We start from the raw sequence: 14,043 nt of genomic DNA, 5'->3' as shown, positions 1-14,043 counted from the left end.
TGATTCTGGATTAAATAGAAAATCCAATTATTAGGATGTAGACAGAGACAAGTGATTTGGGAAATTCCTGTTTTAAATCAGATATTACAGTTTCTTTATAAAATAAGATAAACTTAGTGATCTAGTTGTTTCCTCCTTTTTCTTCCCCTGTCTACCTAAGAATTTGATATTAACTGGTTAATATGAACTTTAAGTATATAATTTGGAATTAAACACAGTGACATAGATATTGAAGGCAGGTGCCAATTCAAAACTTCTATTTTGAAAATAATAGAAAAGCACTATTGAATATACAGGTATCAAGCAGTATGTCTAAAAATTAATTTTACTTTAGACATTTAGAACATTCACATTTTATATCATGTTTGACTTCCCCTCCTTTTTTTTACCCTTTCAATTTTCAGATCTCTGATGGTCCAATCTATTTGAACATCCTCCATTAGCTTTGTAATCACTATATCTCCGAAGACAGTAACTGGTTTGTTGTCCTCTGGCCAATACTGATGGCATCTGATCTGTATTCAGAGAAAAATCACCAGTCATAAGAACCATTGTTTTATATAGATATGTTTGTGTGGTGTGTGTGTTTGTATAAAATATCACAGTTATTGCTGCTAAGATAAAACTGCTTTATAGATGTCCGAGTCATTGATGACTCAAAGTATTAGATAAAATTGTCACACATATATTAACACAATTGTAAAAGTTTTGTGAAAAGATTTTCAAATAACTTACCCGCCCTTTTTCAAAACACTGTGTTAGCATTACTAACGTTTTTGCTCTGGTTTCCCACACCATTCTCCAAAAATCCCCAACTGTTCCTGGTAATGGACCTTGAGTAGCAATAAATTCATTTGGACATAAGTAGCCCTAGAATGATATAATTACAACACTGAATCAATATTTACATATATATAGTATTTTTTAGTTTTTGAGCAACATAAGAAAAACATACTAGTTGTAAGATGACCTATTTTAAAATATTGTACATTTTTGAATGCTAAATAATTATAGATACTCAAAATTTCCAACATTAATTTTAACCTCACAATGTAATATACTATACAACTAACTGTTCTTAAAATGTATTTCTAACTCTGAATAAAGCAGTAAAGACTAAAAAATAATGATACCACTTTACGGCAGACAATATGCTAAGCATCTGATAGTTAATATTCCAATTAATTTGTTTCTTATAAAAACCTTGTGAATTAGAACTATTATTATCCTCATTTTAGAGAGGAAGATACTGAAGCTAAGGAATGTGAAGTGATGTGTGGTAGGTTTCACAGTTGGTAAGGTAGTCTGAGTCCAGAGCCAGCTCTCTCACCCATTCCACTGTTATTGTCATATATTTAAAGATTGTGCAGATATTTTCATACTCTTTCTCCACGAAATTACTTATCTATGTAAACTATGGCATTAGTAGTTATTCTCCAGAGCTCCAAACCAAGAGTAATGTGAATAATAAGAAGGTTCATTTAACTAATGTAGGACCTGAGATTTGTCTCAACCCTATTATGACAGCTCTTGTAGATTTTATCAAGTTATTCTAAAACTCAGTCCATTCACCTGGAATGTAAGTATGCCACTTGAGTAGTATCTGTGGATTTTTCTTAAAGAAAGGTACTGTATAAATAAAATATAGTAATGAAATTACATGTATTCCAAACATCAAAATATTTTGAGGAATGAGGATTAAAGGTGAATTTTATTTTTAAATTGGAATTGTCTCAGTGGCCAGAGAATATAGTGTTACACAGAATAAATATACATTTTAAAGTTCAAGGGGCCCTAAAATCTAATCCAACCAGTTTATTTTACTTTAAAGAATAATGAGCCACTTGAGGTGATTTTCCCAAAATCACCCAGTGACAGTTTCTGGGATAAAACCTTGAGTCTCTTAAATAAACTATATGCTAAAGCATTTCTATGTTTCCAGTCTCAGTTGAAATATATAATTATTTTACATTGTAAAGGTTTTTTTTTTTTTTTTTTTAGGTTAAAAAAGTAATATATAGTCAATGTAGAATGTTTGGAAAATTCAGAAGAATACATAATAGAATGTGGAATTAATCTGTAATCTCACTATCCAGAATGAAGCACCATTAATATTTTAGTCACTCTCTACAGACTTTTTAAATATGCACATTCCTCCATTCAAATAATATTTATGAATGTCTACTGTGTGTCAGGCACTGTTCCAGGGGCTGAGGATTCATCACTGAATAAAATTCCTGCTCTCATTTGTCTTATATTCTAGTTAGGGGAAATAGACATTAAGCCTATTAATAAGTCTATTAAATAAACAATTTACATAGAGTTTTTAAAAGTGCTAAGTGTTGTGAGAGAGAGTTTTCAGAAAATAGGGTGTTCAGAAAAGACTCATGGGTGAAATCTGAGGAAAGAACTGAAGCAGAAAGGGAGTAATCCCTTCAAGATCTGAAGGAAAAGTGTTCCAGGTAGAAAATCAAGTATAACAGCATTAAAGGAGAGATGTGTCTGGAATGTTCTAAGAACAGCAAGTGGCTGAAATGAGGGGGACAGTAATAGAAGGTGACGTCAGAAAGAACAAGGGAGGGGGGACAGTGGTGCTTTAGGTCCTAGAGTAGGTAATTATAAGATCTTGGATTTTACTCTGAATGATATGGAAAGCCTTTGAAAGATTTTGAACATACAGAATATATGGTTTAAGAGTTTCATCCTGGTTTCTGTAAGACAAGCTGATATGGTTTAAAGGAGAAAGGAGGGAGAGTAGTTAGAAGGTTATTGCAACAATCCAACCAAGGGTTAGTTTGGGTGATAGCAATGGGGATTGTGATAAGTGATAAAATCTGGATAAATTCTGAAGACAGAGCCAAGAGAATTTGCTTATGGATTGGATACTGGAGTCAATAATGATTCCAAATGAAGATGGGGAAAACTTCAGGAAGAGCAGACTTAAAAAAATTTTTTTTTTTACTTAAGTATAGTTGATTTGCAATGTTGTGTTAGTTTCTGGTGTAGAGCAAAGTGATTCAGTTATACATATATAATATATATTCTTTTTCATATTCTTTTCCATTATGGTTTATTGCAGGATATTGAATGTCATTCCCTGTGCTATACAGTAAGACCTTGTTGTTTATCTATTTTATAGATAGTACTTTGTATCTGCTAATCCTGAACTCCTAATTTATCTGTCCCCTACCCCCTTTCCCCTTGGGTAACCATAAATTTGCTTTCTATGTCTGAGTCTGTTTCTGTTTTGTATATAAGATCATTTGTATCATATTTTAGATTCCACATATAAGTGATATCATATGGTATTTGTCTTTCTCTTTCTGACTTACTTCACTTAGTATGACAATCTCTAGGTCCATCTGTGTTGCTGCAAATAGCATTATTTCATTCTTTTTTAATGGTTGAGTAATATTCCTATGTATATATACACCATATCTTTATCCGTTCACCTGTCGATGGACATGTAGGTTGCTTCCATGGCTTGGTTATTGTAAATAGTGCTGCTGTGAACACTGGGGTGCAAGTACTTTTTTGAATTAGAGTTTTCTCCAGATATATGCTCAGGAGTGGGATTGCTGGGTCATATGGTAACTCTATTTTTAGTTTTTTAAGGAAGCTCCATACTGTTTTCCATAGTGGCTGCACCAATTTACATTCCCACCAACAATGTAGGTGGGTTCCCTTTTCTCCACACCCAGGATAAACAGGTTAAAAGGAAAATCAAGAATTCATAATGGAAATATTAAACTTGAAATCTCTTTTGGATATTCAAGTGGGAATGTCATGAAGGCAATTGGGTATATGAGTTTGGCATTCAGAAAGAAGTCCAAACTAGAGACATAATTTCAAAGTAGTTAGCCAATAGATCTTACTTAAAATCACAAGAATGGTTGAGATCTTCAAGGAAATGAGTTTGGAAAGAAACAGTAAATTCAAGGATTGGGCTCTAGATAATTTCAGTGTTTGGTGGCCAAGGAGATAAGAGAGGACCAACGAGACTGAGATGAAAGTGTCAAAGCTGTAGATGGAAAATCGAGAGAATGGTGTCCTGGAAGCGTTTTAAGGGTGAGGACAATTAACTGTAATTGATCAATTTATAAAATGTTTCTCCTAGTTATTTGCATTTCCCTTTTTCAGGGATTCAATGTCCTTTGGTACCATAATCTTCTACCAGAGTAGACGAAATCTGATGTTTCTGATACGATTACAGCTCATTTGCATCATAGCCTTTAATCTTCAATCTCCAGCTGTGGTAAAAGCTATCCTCAAATTGAAGTAATTTCAGGCATCTCAGGTTGACAGGAGAGGTAATTTGGGGTGGCGGGTTGGGGTCTTGTCCCATTACATAATGTTCTTATTGTTAGCTTTCTTGAAAACATTCCTAAAGTCACGTGTACAATTAGTGGTTGTTTACAAGGATGCAGTATCTATTTTCCTCCCTACCTCTCTCCCACAGTCCATCCTTAATCAACATTTTCCAGGCTCTCTTTGAGTCCTAGCTTCAGGAGCACAGTTCCCAAGAAGAGCCAAGGGCAGAGAGATAAACATATAGTAATCTAATTACAGACCCAGGCCTGGAGTTTCCTAGTCTTAAAGTACATCCTTCAGACCACCTACTGGTCTTCCCTTTTCCCTTCTCCAGACTTCACTTTTTCTTTTCCATCTAAACACTAGTTATTTTGCTTTCTCTCTACCTTGCTCTATAGTTCTTCTCCCTTTTCCTCTAGCTTCCAAAGAAATAGGAATTCAGAGTCCATTTGTAGATGGCCTTTGTCTTTTGCTCCTGGAACAAGTGTTCATGAACTTTCAGATGGAGGTGCCATGGAACAAAAGTGGGGAGTTGGGGGAAACTGAGGTGTCAAACATTCATTCTGAGAAATCTTCACTATTTCTGAGGTGAAGACTGCCTGAATTTGGGGATGGAGAAGTGAGAGGCCACTATGGTATTATGACTTTGTCTATTTCCATCTGTTCCTGACATCCCAGACAAAGGAGATATCCCCAGAAGTAAAAGCAATACAGCATACTGCCCACTCCAATACTGAAACCTGCCTTAATATAAAGTGCTTTCCATCTGGGCCTGCTTACCATGTAGCTCAGTAATGATTACACATATCATTACATATGGGTCATAGTGACTTTGCTGTAAAATTTATTATATTACAACATCACTTGACCACAGCAGAATATATATATATGTATATATATAAATGTACTCAGATTTAGTTTATTGCTCATCCTGTATTGTGATCTTCTTACGGTTGTCTCCTGACAACTTATAATATTTAGAGGGAACACTGGGGGCTCATGAATATTCCTTTGTTTATGTGTGGTTCAGTTATACCTCCTAAAACTGGTTGCCTTCCTAATCGTTTTCATATCCTATACTGTCATCCCATAACTGGTTGAACATTATAGGATATAAGCTATTCATTTGTATCTACTTATTGGTGAATAAAAATGATACAAATTAATAGATCACTGATACAACAATTTGTTCTTGCTCTGTTCTATGGTATCACAAAATATATGATCATTGATTAAATATCTAAATATATATATGCCTCATTCTACAAATCAAAGTAAAACTTCTACATGCTATAGAGTTTAGGATACAATTAAAATTGGTAAGCACAAGATTTCACCAAAATCTTTAGAAAAGAATTACATTTTCAGGGAAATCAATGATTTGATAAATGAATAAAATATGTCATCACAATAGTAAATTTGGGTTTTCTTCAAAATAGATTTAAAGTTCTAGCACAAAAACAGGATGAAATTCAAAGGATGCCTTATTAACCTCTGCAAACCCCCTGTCACTTCTCCTATTAAGAAATCTTAAATGTTCCCATTGTTCACTTCTTTCACAATAAGATTCAATATATAATTGTAATTTTGGAGTAATTATCAACCAATATAAAATTTAGGATGAATTCTTCTTTTCCCCCTTAACAAAGGCTTGGGGAGAATGGGACATAGGACAGGTTATGTTTGATGTTGGGGAAAGGACAGAGCATCACATAAGCAGAGCCCCAGTGGGACCAAATGAAATGGCAGGCCTGAGTGAGAAGACTATGAATAAGGAAAAAATAAAAATCTAATGGGAGTGTGGGCAGTAGAGGAAACCTTCAAGTATCTGTAGAATCATGATAAGAAGCATAGTTAACTTTGCTACATATTAGAATTGAAGTCAGTGGTGAAAATAGAAGGGAACTTATCTTGTTTTTATAAAACAACTGTGTATTTGAGTAGTTCGTGATAGAATCATCTGCCTTAAGGAGGAAATAGGTGAATCAATGCCAAGAGAGGCTAATATCTAATTATAAGTAATTTTTCAGAAAGATTTCCTGGGTGAATGGTTGGATTAAGTAACCACAAAAGCAGTTCCTACTCTGGGATTTCGTGATTGTGTCAACCCAAGTGGAGGTCTTGGGTGCATCTAAGGTTTCTGTGTACCTATGATAGTGGTGAGCATTGGGAGAACAAAAGAGCCATGGAGAAGGAGAGGGAGAGATCCTTAAAACACTTCGGTTTATTCAACTTTCAATCCAATGCAGCAAGCATTTATTATCTATGATGTGCAACATAGTATACTAGGCATGTCACAGTTCACCCCATGTTGGTTCACTTAAGATATGCTTGTTGAGTAGCTACAATGGAGTGCACGTTCTGTAAGTAGCTGAGGATGAAAAGAACAAGGCATCATAGTCCCCTAGAAGGACTGAAAATCTAGAAGGGAAGAAGAGCATAATAGGTTTTTATATTATATGGACATGACTGTACATAGGACTAATTTTTCTTTGAAAGAGAGGTTGGCCGACCTCATTGTGTACAGAGAATATTCTGACAAACGTAGGAAATAGTGGAAAGACCAGGGGATATGTAGCTAGAAGTTGTACATCTGCCACTTATTAGTGAAATGATCGTTGGGTAAATTGCAATCTCTGGAGCCTCCATTTCCCCATCTATAAAATGGGGGTACATAATGTTGTTGTAAGGAACTGGTACATTAAAGTCATAGAGGTTGTAATGAATTTCTTGTTTTAAATAGTTTGAAGAGTAATACTGCAGTATTTATGTTTTAAAAATATATATATAAAAATAGCAACTTACAGAAACATAGCTGGCATTAATATAATCCGATCCTGGAATACTAGCATCAGCTATCAGTTTCACTCTGTTATTGTTATCTAGAAGAAAATATAAGAAATTAATGCTAATTCACTTTTTAAATTGCTGCTACTTTCTTACTATAGCAGTAATAGAAAGAAGTTCATGATATAACATCAAAAATTATAGACGGCTGTAAAATTTTAAATAGAAATTCCTTCTTATTCCATATTTCCACTACCCAGAGACAATGACTATTAATATGTTCTTGTATTTATTTCCAGGATTTTCTATATATATTCATATAAAATTGACCACAAATGGGGCAATATACACACTATTCTGCAAAAATTTCTTATTTACCTATATCTTTCCGTATTAGCATAAACAACAATATCTAGCTCATTACTTTAAAAAGCCATATAGTATTTCAGTGTTTGAATATAACATACTTATTTAGCTCTTTAGGGTGATTTAAACTCATCTCATTTTGTTATTATAAAATGCTGAATAAATATAACTGAACTTTTTGCACATATGTAGGAGTCTATTTGTAGAATACATTACCAGCAGTAAAATTCCCAAATCATATTGTGCATCTCAAATTTTGAAAGATACTGACAAGTTGTTCTCAAGTTATATCATATCACTCTGAACAAAAGTGCTTGAACAGTTTGAACAACTGTTTCCTCTTACTTTCACTGCCATAGTATTAAACATTTTAATTTATGACCTTTTGATAGATACAAATTGATGTCTCCTAATATTTATATTGATTTTCTTAAATATGAGTGAAATTGAGCTTCTTTGCTTATGTCTTGGCCATTTAAAATACATTTTCTATTAATTACATTTTCATATGATACTATTTTTCTATTTTTAAAAATATACTAAGAATGTTACATGTATTGAATTTTTCTTTTGGTTTGTCATTTGTCTTTGCCTCTATCAATCAATTTATCTGCTAGCTACCTTGCCATACATAAAATTTATATATTTTGTAATCAAATTTCTCATTATTTTTCATTATGGCTTCACTATGGCTTCTTGTGTGATATATACAAAGGTCTTTGTCACACCAATATTCGTATTTTCACAGATTTATTCATAGTTCCTTCTGGAATGTTAATAGGGTTTTCTGCTTTTGTTTTAAATATTTTGAGTTTTGATCCATTGGGCTTTTTTTTTTTTTTGAAACAGAATGAGGTAAAATCTATCTTTATTGTTTGTTTGTTAACATTTGGAACAACAAATAGTCCATCCTTACCCCCTTGTTCAAAACACCACTTTTATCACACAATAAATAGTTTTCTCTATGTGTTTAGGTCTATTTCTGGACCATTTATACTCTTCCCTTAATTTATCTGCCTATTCCTTCTTTAATACCAAACTCTTAATTATTATTCTTTAGACTGTTCTAAGGTATGGCAAAATTAGATAACCTTTACCCAGTACTTTTCTTCAAAGAAAAGTATCAAACATTATTTTTTCCTGAGAATTTTTACCAAGTTGGTATTATAATTGAAATGTCCAGTGCTAATTTTAACTAGACAAGGGAATGATATAAAGTATCTATTACTACTTAATTATTTTGAAGGTTTTTTGTTTGTTTGTTTTGTTTTGTTTTTAATCTTAATGGGAAGGCACTCAGTAGTGGAGTAAAAATAGGTAAATGTGGGTTTGTGTTTGAATTACAGATGATCTATCTACCATTTATGGCACTGGGTGAATTGCTTAACTTTTCCATTCCTTTGTTACCTCAGCTATAATATATAGTTATAATATTTATTTTGTAGAATCCTCTGAGGAAAACTTATACAAAAGCTTATAGAACTTATAAAGCCGTATAGAACACAAAACACGTTCTTATGTTCTTAAAATTAAGCACGTTGTATGTTAAATGACTTTGCTGCACCATTAGTAATCATAATGACCTGACCAATGTGTTTGAATCTAAAGAAAGGGGATTGTTCAAGCAAATTTATGTGAATGATTTATATCCCAAAGATTTTGAATTTGGTATGATCTGCCTATTTTAATGACATTGTGGCCAGTCATGTAACTAAGGAAGGGAAGCCATCAGGTTTCTATTCACTCAATATGCCTGCTTATAACTGAGTCAACAGCAAGCTAAACTTTTCTTCATGGTGTTGGAACACTTCTGAAGGTCATAGTGTCCTGTCAGAGAGAGACTTGGAAATCTCTTCTGCATGCATTTGCTGCTAATTCTAGTATCTTAAAGCCCTGTAAGCTAATATCTTCTAAAATGCACTGTGATATTTGAAATCCTACTTACTACATTACTCAGGGGAAACAATGAATCTCACTTAGCTGGCTCAAGCTAAAATTCAGACTCTATTAAATGAATTCATTCTCTACGGGAGAAAAAAAACATTTCAGCTTTATGGCTTCTCTGCAAGCACAATGGGAGAATGTATTTAGTTTAAACATTTCATTTTCTTGTTCCATGTATATGTGGGTGGGGGTCTGTTTGTCCATATAGGCAGAAGTGAGTTTACAGCTTGTCTTCCAACTGAAGTTAGGGAAGTAGGTTTATCATCTCCAGACCATAGACTCTAAGGGCCTGTTACTAAATTTTATTCACCCAGAAAGTCAGAGGCTTTTAAAAATAAGCAATCTATTGCTTACTAACAATCATAAGAACTAATATTTATTTGAGAGCTTCCTGTGTTCTGGTACTGGGCAAAGTGATTTACATGGTTATTTCATCTACTCCTGAAAGTTATGAGGTCGACACCACTAAATAATATATCCAGTCACTAAAGTAGTTAGTAGGTAAACAGAACTGCAGCCCAGGAAGTTTGATTAGAGCCCACATGTTCTTAGTCATTTTACTATATAGCAGGCAGTATGTATTAGTTGAACTAATAAATTATTCTAATAATATTCTTGAAAAATATAACATTCTTCCTAACAAAATTATTTCTTATAGGACCTCCGACTCTTTAAGAGGACACTTAAGAAAAAGCTTTCCCCTAAAAATCCATTAAAGGATATTGGATGTGGATGTAGTATATTATTAGAAAAATTACCATAAGTTTTCTGTACTGAAATCAAGAACAAAGCAGAATACAATTGGACATTATCCATTTGACTCTAGAAAAGGTGAAAAAAATGCATGCAAAGCTTTTAATATTCCAAAACGTCCTTGATTTACAAAATAATTCCATCACTAGTTATTTTTTGTCTTAGCTTTAGATATCCGGATAATCTTACCCCTCAGTTCTCCTTGTTGTTTTAAGGATGTCTGTTTAGTTATATTGACCACTCATATTCACTTCTTATGCTGTAAGAGCTAGCAAGCTAGCATTATGTGACTTTTCCTATGGCCATTATGTGAACCCAGAAAATAATGCACTGAGATCTTAATAAAGAAGATTGAAATGACACATTTTAAAAAATGTCTAACATATCAAATTTTTATATATTTTTTAAGTCAGATACTCTTTAGTCTTTGGAAATAAGTTAGATATATTTGATTTACTTATATATAGTGATACACATTACTTCAGCCAAATATACAATTGTAAATAAATACTAAATATTCCACAGTAACTGTCCTTCAATCAGACCATAGTATTTGTTTTCACAGAATATCACTAAGTAAGCATGAAGCAGGGAGTCTGAAGGAAATTTAGGTATAGATGAATATAAAAACATGAGAATTTCCGTATCTCTTAAACTTATGAGGCATCCAACTCAAGTTAACTCTCTGAAAGGGAAAACAAAAGGACTTATTAAGAAAGGTCATGCCACAGGAATCGAGAGATGTAATACTAACATTCCTTATTTCCTACAATAATGTCTTATTTGTCAACTTACTCTTAAAGTCATTTACCTTTGATTTGTTTTGTTCCGGGAAGGATTTTAGGTGATTAAAGCTATTTGTATTTTCATCCTTTTCTAATTCTTGGGAATTAACAGATTCCGTTAGATTACTACCTGCTATATCATGTTTCCCTAAATTTGTTTACTTCATGCCTCTAGTTCTAGAATAACAGAATATGGTCCATTTCTTCCTATCCATATCCTTATGATTTTACATTCTGTGATTACACCCTTCTTTAAGGCTGTGTCTTTCTAGACAGAAGAGTTCAATTTATATATATAAGGAATTTTCCCCAATATAGTTTTGAAAAGGCATAGAACATAGAAAAATATATATACCCTAACTCTAAAATTAGGAATATTTTAAAACTCTAGATTTTGAAACAATACTGACAATATTTCAGAGCTTAACAAATACCACTTTTTAATTTCATACATAAAAATGTATTGAATCAGAATATAGTTAGTTAGGAACATCTGTTGAAAAAAATATGATATCAAATATATAGCTATTATTAGCAGAGGAATGTTATGGTTTTTTTTCACATCACTGCTAAGTCTTAAAGCAATAATATGGGGTTTTTTTTTCACATCAGTAGACACATTCTTTTTAATGACGTATAAGGAATAATAACAATGTACCATGTAAGATGGTTTCTTTTCTTATTAACTGAAAAATGAAGCCATGTTCACTGTGATAAGGCACAAGCCCGCCTCCTTTGTAAAACCAATCCTGGTAAGCATACCTTTACTCTGATCTTCAATGAATATTTTGCAATGCATTTTTTATATTCCTTAACAAAGCACTGCCATGCTTTTAAGAAAACTAATGCACAAAGTTATGTGTGAGCTTTCTCTTTTCATTTGAGAACTAGGTCTGTAGGAAGATATTAGAGAGGTTCGTTACTTGGGTTAAATTACAAAGCTAAGAAACTACTAGGTCTACAGTTTCTTACACCTGCATGAGTAAACCTTGTGTGAATAAGCTGAAAACCATGTACGTTAACTTTAATAAATATTAACAAAGCAAAAGAGATACAATTCAACAGCTGCTAATAAAATGCATTATTATAATTCAATTAATATGTAATATATATTTAAGAAAAAATGCTAAAATGCATTTTGCTCTCATTTGAAAATGTTTCATTATCTAAAACCAGAAATAGTATGTACACATACATGGTTTTATGTTTGGAAAGCGGTTTTTTGCTCTGTTCCAAGGCAGATCAGCATCAGTGGAAGAAAGATCCTGAAGAAATTTTGGTAATTCCTGTGGATGGAAGTCATTGCAAAGTTTAGGTTTATTTCAGAGGTAAACAAGAAGTTCCACTTAGTAAAAGACTATTCTTTATTTTAAATCCTTTCACTTTTAAAATGAAAACACTCCTCGTAACTGCAGAAGCAAAGGTCAAATTAACAGTAATGAACTGACATGAACTTCCACTGAAAATTCCTGAATAGAATTGATTAGTTGAGCTACTGCTTTCTCTGGCATAATTTCTTTGCCCTTTGGGGAGCTCTGAGGTGCAGCAACCATGTTAGTAACTCCTTTTCATACTTGACTAATGGTTTCATCAAATACACACTGTGTATTATTTAATATTTTAATGTCTACTTAGTAGGGTAAGGGAGTCGGTGATTTATTTTTTGTTTTTTCTCCTTGGGCAGTGTGATTTCACGCCTATTAATTGGTACAACATTGGTCAGTTTGTGAGAAAATGCCAAAGGTCAATTCCTGTTCTTAGTGGGCATTGTTAAATCGATAGCAGAATGCAAAGGTGTGATAAAGAATTATCAGAGGAAGGGTCAAGATCTGTTATTGACATTTTGGTGAAAAATCACGATATTATCCATTCATCATAAAAAAAGCTGGTGCAAGAAAATGTGTTCATTATTTGGTTGAGCTGATGATTTACATTTATGAAATTTATAGTTTTCCATATTAGAAATGCCTCAATTTACCAAATTCCTTAAAAAGTGTTAAAACCGTGGGGTTTTGCAATGTTTTCCCACTTTATTGTAAATGATTTCTTTTAATTAGATAATTTTCCCTTCTCCCTTATTTTTCCTCAAAGAGAATTCTGGACAGTATTTTACACGTGTGTGTATGTGTTAGAGAAGAGGGACGGTGTTAAGCACCTGAATTCTGGTGTTTTGGCACTAAAGGCTTAGAAAAAAAAATTTTTTAACCAAGTGAGGAATCCTAGAACAGCTTCCTTGTGTCAGGTTTTGGGAGTATATGTCAGCATATTTATAAGAGACAAAGAAACAGAGGGGAAAAAGAAGATGAATTGGAATCACCTGAAAAGTGGTACCTATTTTTCTGTAGTTACAGAAGTTTCCATGTATAGATTTAAATGATTATGGCCTTGATAATTAATACCCAATTACTAGGTTGATTGTTTGGATAGTAATGTTACACTCAGTGGTCTTATTCTTATCAGAGCACACAGGGCCTCAACCAACCTCTCCTATTTAGCTCTTTCTCCTACTGTTCCCACTTTTTAGTGGGATCACAGATGAGTGGAACTGTTTTGCATCCTTATGTTTTTGCATTCATTCTCTCTCTCTAGAATACCTTTCCCCCTTTATCTACTTATTGGACTTCTGCACCATCCTAAAGTTCATCTGGCAGGTCACCTTTTTGTAAAGTCTTTTCTGACAGCTATCCAAACAGAGTTGATCCCCACTTCTTTCTGCATACCTCTATCATGATATGGTGTCATTTGGGTTTTTTTTAATACATGTCTGCAGTTCTTATTCATCATTTGAACTCCTTTATGAAATCATCACTATGATGGCAAATAGTTGTGTCAGCCACTATTCTTAGTATTACACTCAATCAGTTTAGTATTCACAATTCAACAAGATAGATACAGCATTTTACAAATGAGGACATTGAACAACAGGGAGTTTAAGTGATTTACCCAAGGTCACTTAGCTGTTTAAGTGTTGAATTCATATATATCAATACCTGTCACATAGTGGAGCTTATTAATATTTAAGGTATAAGCGAATATGACCTGAGTTACAAGTTTTATCAAACATATGCATCAAATATGCATTTGTTTATTAAAACAG

At 33.1% G+C, this 14,043-nt stretch overlaps 1 protein-coding gene and 1 long non-coding RNA gene across 6 annotated transcripts in view; one reads left to right on the top strand and one right to left on the bottom strand.

The window, feature by feature from the left end:
• The window catches only part of PTPRQ (protein tyrosine phosphatase receptor type Q), a 280,514-nt gene that overhangs the window by 10,871 nt on the left and 255,600 nt on the right, over nucleotides 1-14,043 (bottom strand). For 4 of the 5 annotated variants that reach the window (XM_059936587.1, XM_059936583.1, XM_059936585.1 and 1 more), the window contains 4 exons: nucleotides 12,142-12,232; nucleotides 7,117-7,193; nucleotides 736-870; nucleotides 390-515 (listed from right to left, as the gene is read on the bottom strand). In XM_059936587.1, the coding sequence (XP_059792570.1) occupies nucleotides 390-515; nucleotides 736-870; nucleotides 7,117-7,193; nucleotides 12,142-12,232 (429 nt within the window). Of the gene's footprint in view, nucleotides 1-389; nucleotides 516-735; nucleotides 871-7,116; nucleotides 7,194-12,141; nucleotides 12,233-14,043 lie in introns of those variants that run through there. The other variant, XM_059936586.1, reaches the window with a different exon arrangement.
• The window catches only part of LOC132373431 (uncharacterized), an 88,155-nt gene that overhangs the window by 37,139 nt on the left and 36,973 nt on the right, over nucleotides 1-14,043 (top strand). The window lies entirely within an intron of this gene.

This window comes from Balaenoptera ricei, chromosome 10 (assembly GCF_028023285.1).
Source record: "Balaenoptera ricei isolate mBalRic1 chromosome 10, mBalRic1.hap2, whole genome shotgun sequence".
Classification (NCBI taxonomy): domain Eukaryota; kingdom Metazoa; phylum Chordata; class Mammalia; order Artiodactyla; family Balaenopteridae; genus Balaenoptera; species Balaenoptera ricei.
The sequence above is the reverse complement of the archived record's forward strand: the minus strand, read 5'-3'. Positions and strand labels throughout refer to the sequence as shown.